A 12995-nucleotide genomic window follows, 5' to 3' on the forward strand; every position below is an offset into this window, starting at 1 on the left:
TGCCTGTCATCCCTGGTGGCTTGCAGAGTCTCCACCACTGCCCGGGTGTGGCTCAAGTGGCAGGAAGATGAGCTCCCGGGACTCAGAGGTGCAGAGCTTGGGGCAGTCCTGGGGAATTCACTGTTCGCAGCATCCAGGTCCAGAGCCAATGCCACAAACCACACGACAACTCACTGATCTGTGGTTCGAGCATTCCCGCCTCAGCATTGAGTGACTCTGACTGACAGGAGAGTGGGCCTCTCAGGACCCCAGTGCCCAAAGACCATCCCAGGGCAACACGGAGCCCATCCCTGGGCAGGGCCTGTGGATGGCCGGCCACGGGGCGCCACGGGGCTCCACAGGGCACCACGGGGCTTGGCAGCAGGCCGGAGTGCAGCAGACAGCAGACCCTGAAGCCTGGGAGGCCCTGGAGCGCACGACCCAACACCACCCGCACTGCTGACGCAAGGCAGGTGGGATACTGGGCTCCGGGGCCCGGAGGGGCAGTGGGAGCCCAGCCCTAGGGGGCGGCCCACTTAACCCAGGCGCGTTTTCCATCCTGTGATAACTGAGCCACCAGGTACCACAGCCGCCTCGGCCAGTGCTCATCACAGCACTGAGCTCACAGGAGAACCACCTTCTCCTGCGTCTCCTCTGCTTGACTCACACACACTTCTAAGCAACGCGCATAGGACCAGGGGAGGGGTTTACAACGCAGCACAAACCGAGGAGTGCACCCAGGAGCGCGTGTGTGAACACAGAGGCGCCACTGGGCCCACCACTGCCCACGGGCCAGAGCAGAGTGCCTGCCAAACACTCCGCAAAGTCCCCTCCCAGGGGCACCCAGAGCAGCCCTGTCCTGGCACGGCTCCGCAGCCCGGGGTCCCTGCAGGCAGCACACACGTGGCATGTCTGAAGGCAGCCTCGCCTCCACTCCGCGACCCTCTGCTTCCCAGGCTCTCCGCTGTGACGCCTGCCCCCCCCCCCCCACCGGGAGTCACCACGCTCTGCACGCTTCCACACTCTCTCTCTTAAAAGCAGCCCCCTCCTGCCTCCGGTGCTTCTGCTCTCGTCTTCACAAATGGACACGTCACGTGCCTGATGCAGGCGTCCACAGAACTTTCCCTTTTACTTTTCCCTACTCATCAGCCTCAGGTTTAGAGAATAAAAAATCACGCGAAAAGAGAAAATAATGTGCCTTAGTGTAAATAAAAATCACAGCTACATCAGATGTCTAACAGAAGTTTACAGAAAAAATTCCAGGTGGGGAGGGTGTAGCTCAGTGGTAGAGTGCACGCTTAGCATGCACGAGGTCCTGGGTTCAATTCCCAGTGCCTCCGTTAAAAAAAAAAAAAAGGCTGACATTCAATAAGACCCAGTTAACATAGATCTCTATGAATTTGTAAGAAATTATAAACTGTCTGCGATGCCAAGTATCTCAGCCTGAATCATTCCCGTTGGTCAATAACTCACGACAGGACACTCAGTCAGCGTGACCTACTAGTGCTAAACAACCACAAGGGACAAGCAGACCGTGTGCGAAGCACACACACGTGCAGACGGCAGTGGCTCAGTCTGCGGGCCCGCCGTCCCAGGACCGGCCGGGAGGAGGTTCTCCAAGCCAGGCAGCAGTACTCACTGTGTGCTGTGGTCTAAGTATGTGATCACTCGGTCTCCTTCCTCCTCCAAACGTCTACTTACATGGTTAAGATATTCCGGAACCTTCCAAACAAAACATTGAAACACATCAGTAACAAAAAACATTCTTGATGTCACCCATGGAGCTGAAATATTCTTTTCCTTATTATTAAAAAAAAAAAAAAAAACAGAACATATGTTCAAAGCCAAATATTGACACAGATTAACGGGGTGGAGGGGCGAAGTGGGGAGGACACACAGCAGAAAGATTCTTCACAGTCAGTCCTGGCGACTACAGTTAACCCCAGAATTAGGGCCGAGGCAGTGCTGCACTGCTGTGCCCGTCTGCAGCAGGGCTCCTCCGTCATGGAGGCCGGGGACAGGTGGGCGCAGCTCCAGGCACTCCGGCCTGAGTGCGGGAGGTCAGCAAAGCAGATCAACAGAGTGTCCATGCGAGGCCACCAGACAGAGTGGCTGTCAAGATCTCGAATGTGCTCTGAGTTTCCAGGCAAAGGGTGTTTCTGCTGTCAGCCGACAGCACAGCATAGGCCCCAGGACAGGGGTCTCTGAGGTTCTGACCCGGGGCCTCTGATGTGAAAGGGCGACGGCCCCGGTGGCTTCCTTCAAGATTGGGCTCTGATGCCCGAGAAACTGGCTATCAGGTTTTCTGGGTTCTTACTACTGTCGTGTGGTTTTTTGCATGGCTTTTTGGGTAATTCTTTCAACGCCTCACACGGATGGAAACCTTTAACATGTTGGGTTTATGCTCCACATCTATGAGCTCTCTTCTGCCCTCCTGCTTCACGTGAGCTCTTTTACCTGTTTCCTGAGCTGTCTCACTGGCTGTTTTACTGGGCAGTGGGCAACAGAAGAGCTTCTAAGTTGGGAAAAAAAATTAAATTCTTGACATAATAAGAAAGAAGTTACTCCTGGGGATTTAAAACTAGTTGTGGTTTTCAGTAAAATGTCTTCGTGTGTGAAAAGACAAACAGTCAGAAATTATACTTAGATGCACGTCTCCCAAAGTGAAATAAGGCAACTGGGAAACACTGCCACGTCTCACCTCTCTTTCTTGCATTAATCTTTGGCCTTCTGCAGCATATAAACAATTAGTTTCCTCCAAAAACTTCACTTCAAATGAATCTTTATACACCTAAAAAACAAGCAGAGTTACTGACCAGTCACAGTGAGGAGGCCTCCCTCGCAGCCCTGAGCGCTGAGGGGCCCTGGTTCCCAGGGAGCGCGCCGCTGTGACCCACACGCGCTGATGAGCTGCCGGGGCTGCCCCTGCTCCACGGAGCCTTGGCTGACCCCTGGCAGGGGGCTCCCAGCCAGCTGGCCGCTCCACCGCCCCGGAGTGTGCCAGGCCCTCGGCCCTCTTCTGTGGAGCATGAGGCTGTGACCATAAGGACTGCAGTGCCAGCTGGGGCCCCACGACCCCAGACTTCCAGCCCACAGGCGGCCACCTGCTCCTCCTTGGAGATGAAGCACACCCCTTCCTGGCGGGTATTTGCCTGGCAGAACTCACAGCCCGGGGGATGCTACCCTCACCTCACCAAAGCTCAGGCCGACTTGTCTCAGCCCACGTCCCCTCCTCACCGGAGTCCTGAGTCCCACCACCCTGCCACACACCCAGGCCCCAACCCCTCTGTGTGCACAGCCCCTCCCCCATGAAAGGCCTGCATGCTCACCCCGCTCCCACGGGCACCCCTTGTCTGTGTGGCCTGCGGTTGCCTGCAGCAGCCTATCTGTTCCACCTTTCCTTTGTTTCTTAAACTTCCGTTTGCTTTTGGTAAATTCCTTTCCTGCCCGTGACACCGGCCTGCCGTGCCCCCCAAGGGCGCTGGCCTTTCTGGCTCCAGGTGCAGCGCTAGCCCTTTCTAAGGTCACAGAAACTCCCGTATCTTCAACAGACATTTCTATGATTCACGTTTTGTACTTAAAACTTTGACGTGAGTAGCGGGCGGGGACCGACTTCGCCTGGAAGCGGGCCTCGGCTCACCTGCAGGTCGGAGAGCATGCTCAGCAGACTCCGCAGCAGGCTCCGGTCCGCAGCCTCCCCGCTGCGCTCCCGCCCGATCAGCAGCAGGATTCCATCGATTGTTTTAGTCTGAACCATTTTATCACTGATAATGTGGTTTCTGAACAGTTCTAACCCCATATCCCTGTATGAACAGTGAAAAACAAGGTTCCATCTCAGTTCGCTTTCAGAAGTTTTAGGTGAGGCTCCAGCCGCACAGTGAGCCGTGTCCCCAAACCACTGACTCGCTAACTCTCTAGACCAGACATGAAGTGTTTGTTCTCTGCTTTTTATTTTAATTTTCGACAGCCTGGCATGGCTGGCGTGCGTCTCCTCAGCAAGACTGTCTGCTTCCTGGTGGGTCAGGCAACAGTCCCAGGAGGAGCACAGAGGCCCCCCCAGGGTTCGGTGCGCCAGTGAAGAGGACACCCATCTCGCAAACCCTGCTGGGATCAGAGAGTCCCTGCTGCCCTTCCCGGGGACACGGTCAAAGGTCAGGGGTCAGAGGTGCCGCGGGCTGCCCTCCGCCCGGCCCCTGGAGAGTGGAGCTAGGAAGCGGCACTCACAGTCCCCCACGCTCGCTCAGCTCGTGCCCGAGGAACTGAGGAGGAAGTTCCGCTGTCAGTTACCGTCCACAAAAACTACGAGACAAGTACGGGGCTCTGCTGTGCAGGCGCGTCGAAGGTCCCGGTGGGGCTGACCACTGGGGAGGAGGAGAGAACTCAGATACCTGGGCCCAGCCAGGCCCCCTGAATGGGCAGCTCAGGGGGCATAGGTGGCGGCGGAGGTGGAGGTGGGCGTGGCGCGGACGGCGGCGAGGCAGAGTCAGGGAGCCGTCTGTGCCGAGAACCCGTCCTCCTGCGCCGCCCACCATCACAAAGGGCCTTTCCTGGGCCCCAGCCTCCGCATCCTCCACAGACGAGCAGGGAGCCCAGCGGTCAACCACCTGGGTTTGAACCCTGCCCGCCCCTTGCTGGCTGAGACTTGGGCAAGGAACCCAAGCTCTGCGAGCCTGTCGTCAGCTGTGAAAGGGAATCATGTGGCTCAGCATGAGGCCCGGCAGGTGCGCGCAGCAGAAGGGGTGGGACACCCACTTGTCCACCGCTGTGCTGTCGCCGTAACCTTCTTCTGAAAGGGCAGCTCCCTCCACCAGCCATCAGGATGTGCCCTCAGCTTCCCCTCTGGCCCCCACAGGCACCCGCCCCTCCATATCTGTCTCAGATCCAAGCCCCTCCCGTGGACTCAAGCTCAGGCGAGGCCGCCCCTCCTCACCCCTCCCTGTGTGGTCCTCAAGCCCCTTCTCCACGACTCATGCCTGCAGCTTCGCACTGGCGTGGGGTGTCTGCGCCACAAGCAAGGTCTGTAGCTGCCACGACATGGTCACGCCATAAACTACATTCGTAAACTAGAGGTCAGGCCAGGCAACCGACACCTGGGCACAGCACGCAGTCGGCTCCGCCTGGTTTCCCCACCCAGTCTTCCCGCGCAGAGCTGCCCTCGGGGTTCAGCACGTCGACCGGCAGGCACCAGCAGGCTCGGCACAAGAGCCCTGGGAGCAGAAGCCCTGTGATGTGGGCATCACTGGCCTCAATTTACCACCTTTCCTGCTTCTCTGGGCAACAAGCCTCCTTCCTGCAGACGGGTGAGGGTCCAGACAGGCCGTGCAGGAGTCAGGGGGAAGGGCACGAAGGGAACGTGGTGTGAAGGGGGGTGTCCACAAGGAGAGGCCAGAGCGGCGTAGGCGTGGGGTGATGGGGAACAGGGGCGAGAGCAGCCTCCTGTAGTGAAAGGAGAAACCCTGCCTTCTGGGGTGGGAGAGAACCACAGGGAGGGAGCTGGACAGGGAAGTGCCTTTTAAAGAACTGGGTTCAGAGATGGTGAGAGGGCAGATGCCCCTGAACACAGTGCGACATCCACAGGGACAGAGACCAGGGGGACTGGGGACGAGATGGAGCACCAGCCCCGGTCAGGGCGGGCAGGGCTGCCCAAAGGCCGACGCGGAGACAGAAGGGTATCACTGGCAGAGGTCAGGGCGTCAGTGGCAAGGGGTCCCCAACTCATGTCATCCCTGAAAGGCACTGCGCGACCAGCTGGAGGCCAGGCCCCGCATCCTGCTGACCTCACCAGAGCAGGGAAGGAGCCTTTCCCTCGCAGAAGAGGTGGATGGAGCTTACAAAAACGGGGCTTTGCGAGACACTTCTGGGCTGGTCCCCCCGTGACACTCAGAGCCAGCTGGAGAAGGTGCTAGAACTTGCCCGTCCTGTGTGCTGCCTGCCACTCCGCCCCCTACCCTCACCAGTGACACGGACACCAGGCTGAGACCCCCCTGGGCGCCAGGGACTCTGCCCACACAGAGGCCACGCTCGGCCACGTGCATGTCACCACACTAACCAGCAGAGACGCGTGAGCTCAGCCACTGAGGCTCCAGGACCAGGACACTCACCAGATGGAGGGAAGCATGGAATTCTGAAGTACGTAAGTGCGATCCAGAAACAGGAAAATGCTTCTGATCATGATCTGGAGGGCAGAGAGGAAGCCGGCTCATTCACGGATCTCACCAACAGAGCAGTCAAGACGAGGCCTCCTGAACTCTAACCACACTGGCTGTCTCAGATCTAATGTGACCGCTTCTCAATGAGAAGACGTTTACCACCAAGACCCTCATGACCAATTCTTTCCCCTAAATTTAACTGCTCCCCTTGGTGTTTAATTTTCATCTCTTTAATCCAAAAAACCTGACGGTAAGGTCTTACAGCAGCTTACCCTCAGACACCTTGGAAATTCGGTCACCTCCTGCCCGACATGGTGAGTCTCTCTAGACCGGGGAGGTGCTCTAGGCTGAATTTTTCAAGCACTAGTTCTTGTCCCGTGAGCGTGAGGTACCGTGTCCCCACTGACCCTGCTGTGCAGGCTCCCCAGCCGCGCCCTGCACGCCAACGTGACCCCACAACTGTGCTCTCGGGACGCCCCGCGCTTGGCCGTGGGGGTTTGTTCACACACGTAAACAGAACCTTCCCAACAGACGTCCACCTGTGTCTCCGCTCCACCTGCTGCCTGGCCCGGAACAGGCCCCCTCGCTGCCTCCTCCTCCCCTCATTTAGGAAGCAAGAGTCCGACCTCCTCAGGAAAGCTACGGACACCATCTTTCCCGTCACTCACATACTCACCCAACCAGGTCCCCCTGAAAGCTCAAGTATGAAACACCAGAGTCAGTACACTCACAAGTCTGGGACTTACATCTAAGACTTAGTGCAGTGAAGCCCCAGAGCTCAGGCACAGACCGAGACACGGAGGACTTCAGGGACCCGCCAGAACTGCGGGGACCACGAGCTGCCGTCAGGTCGGCGTGAAGGCCAGGCTAGCGGCCGGCCCACTCCAGGAGGGCAGAGTTCACCTTCCCCCCTGTTCACCACTCTGCCGTCCAGCCACGTCGGAGCTGGGGCAGCGTCCCACCCAGCAGAGCAGCCTGCCCCCTCAGCTCACGACCTGCCCACCTTCTTTGGGCAGGGGAGGGATGGCGGCTGAGGGCATGCTTCGATTAAACAAAAAACCACAGCTGCATTAATTACTGGCTTTCCTTCCTGTCCAGCTAAGCCAGAGGCTGGGGAAGACCCGCGAGGGAGCGCTCAGGAGACTAGACGTGAGGGTCAGCCAGCTCACCATCTGTCTGCAGTGATCCTGCCAGCACGTGTTAATCTTCTTCAAAAACAAAACACTATCTAGTGAGTCTGTGCAGAGCTGCTAAGGAAAACTTGGGAAACATCAGCCAGTTTACTTATGCAGTTTTCATCCCTTCCCTCCTCCAGTTTCCTTTGCTCTGCTCAGTGACCACAGCACTGGAGGACCAGGAGCAAGGTTTCTTCCGTCGCCGTCTTCTCGCCAGCCTGTCGCCAACCCGCCTGCCCCACCCGCCCCTCGCCTCCTGCAGCCTCCCCGTCCCTTTCGCTCCGAGTTTGTGGGAAGCGGTTACACCTCATAGAAGACTAATGAGGATTTAAAAAAAAAAAAAAAAAAAAGAATAAAGAATAGCAGAACTCAAACTTCTAGGTATTTTGCAGAACTTTTCCTAAATTCTTCAAACCAGACCCAATAAATTGACATTTTCACTTTAATCAAATCAGCAAAGTAAATGGTAAAAATTCCACTTAAAAGATCTGTTATATTGGGTTGTATGATACAATCCTGTAATAAATAAAAAGGAATGTTAAAAGCTGTCATTTTAGTATTAAAAATACTCAGTAGCTCTTTATTCTATTGATGTTCAGTTTGAAAAGACTGAGGTGATGAATAGGAACCTCACAAGCCAAAAAAGGATATTCTCGAAACTGAAGAATTTGTGCTTGGACATGAGCTTCACAGACCTGGCGCAGCTGCTGGTAGAGTGTTGGCGAAACTTTGTGAGAACAAAGATTTTCAACAGCCTGAAACAAAAAGGAATAAATGAATTATTCACTATAACAAATTAGTTCTTTAAAAATCTACTTGAATAAATGGCTATAATCTTTACAGAAAGACAACCCCCACACTTGTAACCTACAAATAAATGACTACGTTAAGTTTAGGGCAGTCACTGGTGGAATGCCGGAATCCACGTGGTTTGGTAAAAACGGTCCATACCGGGCTCCCACTGCACACAGGTCCGACAGCACGGCCGAGAGCCCTGGGACAGCAGGACCCACGCGGCCCCGGCGTGGGCGTCTCACGACCCTCCACGTTATCCGGGTGCCACAGTCTCCAGCCCGGCACGCCAGTGCCCGAGGACACGACTCCCGAGCCTGCGGGGCAGGGGGAGCGGGTGGGAGTGTGCCCTGCTGACGACAGCGTGACCCCAGGGCAGGAGGTCCCTGCTCCAGAGCCTCGGCATCCACCTGCCAATGGGGGAGGACACCGGGCATTCCAGAGTCTTTCACTCTTACGAGCGTGATGACTCCGTCCAAACCGAGCTGAAGGTGCAACGCCGCGAGAGCCAGGCGCACAGGCAAGTTCACCATAAACTAACTAAGAAACAAGGTTGTGAGGAGGAAATAGTTTTCATAAATTGTATCCACATTAAAGAAATGTTTGTACATTCTTACCAATTCTAATAAAATTTTCTTTCAAATCTCAAGCACAAAACCAGAATCTTATTCAGTGCAAGTATGAAACACTAAACAGAAATATGGTTTTTCTATTGCCTATTTTTAAACTATTTTTAAAAGTATGGGTTATATACAGAAGGAAGACACTTTAGAATCTCAGCTCAAATACTATACTGTCTGGTGATAAAAGGGCAACTTAAATTTTTATAAAGATAGTAAAAAAGCAACCACTGTGAAGAAATATAGCAATTACTACCATATAAAACACAGGCGTATTTATAAAATTCAAAAGAGAACACGGAAGTGGCGGAGGGTATATAGTTCAAGTGGCAGAGCACGTCCTTATTAGCACGCACGAGGACCTGGGTTCAATCCCCAGTACTTCCTCTAAAAATAAATAAATAAACCTAATTACCTCCCCTCAAAAGTAAAAAAAAAAAAAAAAAAAAAAAAAAAATTTAAAAAGGGAACATGAAATAATAACTTAAAAAATAAAAATACCTTCCCTCTACATCTGTCTGACTACAGAATATGGGATTCCTATTAACATTTTGTTTTATATCCTTCGATTCTTTTCTCAAACTCTTTGTATAATTCAAAGATCCACTGTGTTTTTTTCTCAAAAAAAAAAAAAACCCACAAAAAAACCCAAGATAACTTCACCACAGAGGCTTTTGCTCCAGTAATCATTACAAACTTAATTATTACGAAGTAAGTTTTCAGTACAGGAAGAAAATGTATTTTCTTTGGTAGACACCAAGATAGGCCTGGAGCGGGTGTCCCTCACAGAACAGCACCCCGCCAGGCCTGCTGTGAATGCTCTGACTCCTGAACCAGGCGTCAGCGTCACGAGAATGAGCTCCTCCAGCTGTGACCGGTCGCCGCTGACTCAGTTACCAGCTCTTTCTCCTATACACCCTACTTGGCACACGCTTACTATTTACATGAAGCCCAGTGAGGTTTGTTTTTCAAGTGGAGAATTTGGGGACCTCTTAAAGCAGCCAGGCAGAGCCAGGGAACCAGGCTTGCTGTGGGCGTGTGTCCTGCTGAGTCACTGCTGGTGTCTCGTGTTACAGGCACCTGGTCACCTCTGGAGGCAGGGCGGCCGCTCTCTAGTGGCATGGCAGGGAGTGGCAGGCCGTTCTGTCCTGGTGGGGAGCAGTGGGAGCCCCTCCTCTGGGAGGGGGGAGTGCCCCCCTCCTGTGTTGGGTGGCTTGGCTGAGTCATCGCAGTGAAAGCAACTGACTAGTCCAGGCACTGGAGAGGAGCAGCCCCGGGCCCTACTCGCATTAGGGTAAGGATGCCGTCCTCCATGTCTGGGCCGCCCTCCCATCATGCAGGTCTCTAATCAGCACGCCTGCAGGGCACCACACCCACGTATCTGTGTTGGACAGCATCCACCCTTACTGGGCACACGTCCTGCAGGTGGGGACCCAGACAGGACCAGAAAGGAGCTGTGGGCAAACACCAGCAGCCACACGGTGTGGGCCCAACAGGTCTGGGAGAGGCCCGTCCGGGTAGCGGTCCTTAAGGCCACAGCTGGTATTAGAGAGAAGGAGGAGTGAAACATCTCAGAGTGACAAGTCGGGAAGGAAAAGGCAGACAAGTCCTAGGAGTCGTGTATGTAAACAAAGGGGAAAAATAAAAAACACCCCTCCCCACAGTTCCCGGGGACTATTACAGAGACAGAGCCCGGCTGGGGCACAAGGCAAAGTGCACTCCCTCAGCTTCGTCCTTCTGACAGACCTGGAGTCAGGGCTGGGTGGGGGCCTCCAGCAGCCGGGGGCCCCTGTTCAGCAATAAACAGTCGTGAAAGTGGACCCTGCGCAGAGGCAGGCCTGCTTAAATGGGACACGCTCACCACACGGGGAGAAGCTGCCCCCAGGCTCACCCCGCCCCCCAGACTCCCCCCCATGAGAAATGAGTAGAGCAACATAAAAGAAAAACGAGGACTCAGGTCTGAGTGAGGGGACCAAGCGTGAGACGGAGGGTTCCTAGGAAAACTCGGCAGGCACGGACAGCCCACGGTGCTCTGGCCACCTCTGACCCCCACCCCTGCCCCCCATGCTGGAAGCAAGTCCCTACCAGGAACCACTGCGTTCACAGAGTGACAAGAGTTGCTCAATCATAAAAATCCTTTCTATTAGGCCTAATATATCTGAGTCTGAATATTCTGTTTTTGAATAACTTGTGTATTGAATTCACTCTCGATCAATTTACTTTCTCAAATTGGTCCATCAGTGTGTCTATTCTAATCAACTTTTCCGCTTTTCCGCTTTTTCTAATCAACTTTGTCCATCCCATTAATACGTCAGTGCCCGACTCTACCCCAGTCTCCTTCACTCAGTTCTCACCAGGCAGGACGATTTCCTGGAGACGTTTCCTCCATGACTCAAAACAAGCAGCACGGCTTTTCCCCAGTGCGAGTTCTCCGTGACAGGTTTGCTTCTGTGCATCAAAACTAGCCTGAGATCAACACCTAGCCTCCCCCTGGAGCCCTTCTCAAACATGCAGCCTTTGGTTTTCCATTGTCTCGTTAAGCGAATAAGCAGAACTAAAATACACAAACGTAAGACACACAAGAGACACTTTCTTCAGTGAGTGGAGATTTCTGATCTGAACTCAGGTTCTCAAAACCAGAAAAGACCTATGCATTCAAAATCTCCTCCTCCCCCAATTACCGGAGGAGAGTGACTCTGGGTGGGACGCGTGTGTGTCTGTCAAGACTTTTTCATCACCCTGGTTTGAATTTCCCTTCTTACCAAACAAAAACAAACACACGAACAGGCAGCCTGGGCAGGGACACTCCAATACTGCCTCCGATAGGGAGGCCTGCTAAGGCCTGGACCCCCGACACGGAGATGCGAGATCCCGCTCTGGGGAGACCGATGCCCTCAGACAATCCTGAAAGCTTCCTCAGAAACAAACACACCTTCCAAGCTTTGGTGAGAACTGTTACTTCTACATGAGGTTCTTGGCAAAGCACACACTGCACCACCTCAGCTAAAGCTCAGGCTTTATTGTGAAACACCAGGTCAAGTGCAGTCCACTTCCTCAGAGACCAGGACAAAGCGTGTGGTCAGTCATGTCACCGTGACACCAGCTGCTATCTCTGTCCGGTTCGCTTCCATGAGATCTGAGCGGCTCACTCCATAAAGATGTCCTCTGACTTGCTGACACTGCCGAGTGGCCAGAAGCCTGCCTGTGCACACGCCCTCCAAAAGCCCACGCACTGACCCCACACTCGGGCCCTCCTGAGATGACCCCTGGAACGTGTACTGCCATTGTGGGGTAGGCATCCCTGGCCCTCGGGGTCTCCAGACACTCACACGGGCACCCATGGACCCCCGGGGAAACACTGCTCACGACAGGATCGACGGTGGCCGTCAGGAAGTGCACCGCTGCTAGAAGGTCTAGCAGTGACTCTGCTATGAAAGATGACAGGCAATGACACCAGACAGTCAGACCCCCAGGAAAAGAGGACTAACAGGCCCTGGCTGTGAGATGCAGCATTTTGTTACGCTCGGGGCCTGTGGGAGTTCAGGCTTTCCCTGGGACTCTTGCTTCTGGCCAAGATGAAGTAAAGGAACTGGACTGACTCTTCTGCCTAAAATAATAGATGAAGCAACACTTTCCAAAGCACCGCACGTGGGGCTCTGGGAGGCAGTGACCTTGGGAGATGGGAGACAGACCAGCACTGAGCACTCTGGCTTCCCACATCCGGGGTCCAGGCTGCAGAGCAGGTGCGCTGAGCTGAGGCTCGAATCTGCAAGATGAAGGCCTGGAGAGGAGAGATGCAGCCAGAGGAACCTGGAGATGTGCAAGGTGAGCTCAATGATCCTCTCCGCGCATTCTGCAGAGCACTGACCGGCACGTACACGTGCAGAAGCTGCCAAGGCCAGGCAAAGAACCCCCCCAAAGCCTGGAGAACACAGTGTCTGGTGCTCACACACTCCCCCCAGCCAGAAGAGAAAATGGCAGGGCCCTGGGTAGAGGGTTCAGAAAGGTTGTACCTCAGTCCTGGGGGCAATCAGCCCTTGACAAAATCTTAAAGGCAAGACTCTGAAAAATCATACTGTTTCAAAGAAATTTAACCAAGTCCAAAACAAAGCTCAAGAATACTAACAAGAACACAGAAGCATCCACCACACACGTCAAAGTCAGTGCTCGGCAGTCAGACTACCAGATACGCAAAGCAGGAAACAGCTGCTAATGGGGAGAAAACCAATCAGCCAAAAGCCACTTGAAACTGACAGAGACATCAGAACTGGCGACAAGGA

The 12995-nt window shown here is 54.3% G+C and overlaps 1 protein-coding gene across 1 annotated transcript in view; it reads right to left on the bottom strand.

The window, feature by feature from the left end:
- Positions 1–12995, bottom strand: part of CUL4A (cullin 4A) — a 36081-nt gene that overhangs the window by 17852 nt on the left and 5234 nt on the right. The window contains exons 3-8 of the mRNA XM_064492927.1: positions 7954–8058; positions 7298–7366; positions 6081–6154; positions 3620–3782; positions 2681–2770; positions 1619–1701 (exon numbers count right to left, since the gene is read on the bottom strand). Of these exons, the coding sequence (XP_064348997.1) occupies positions 1619–1701; positions 2681–2770; positions 3620–3782; positions 6081–6154; positions 7298–7366; positions 7954–8058 (584 nt within the window). The remainder of the gene's footprint in view (positions 1–1618; positions 1702–2680; positions 2771–3619; positions 3783–6080; positions 6155–7297; positions 7367–7953; positions 8059–12995) is intronic.

Source organism: Camelus dromedarius, chromosome 13, assembly GCF_036321535.1.
Source record: "Camelus dromedarius isolate mCamDro1 chromosome 13, mCamDro1.pat, whole genome shotgun sequence".
Taxonomy (NCBI): Eukaryota; Metazoa; Chordata; class Mammalia; order Artiodactyla; family Camelidae; genus Camelus; species Camelus dromedarius.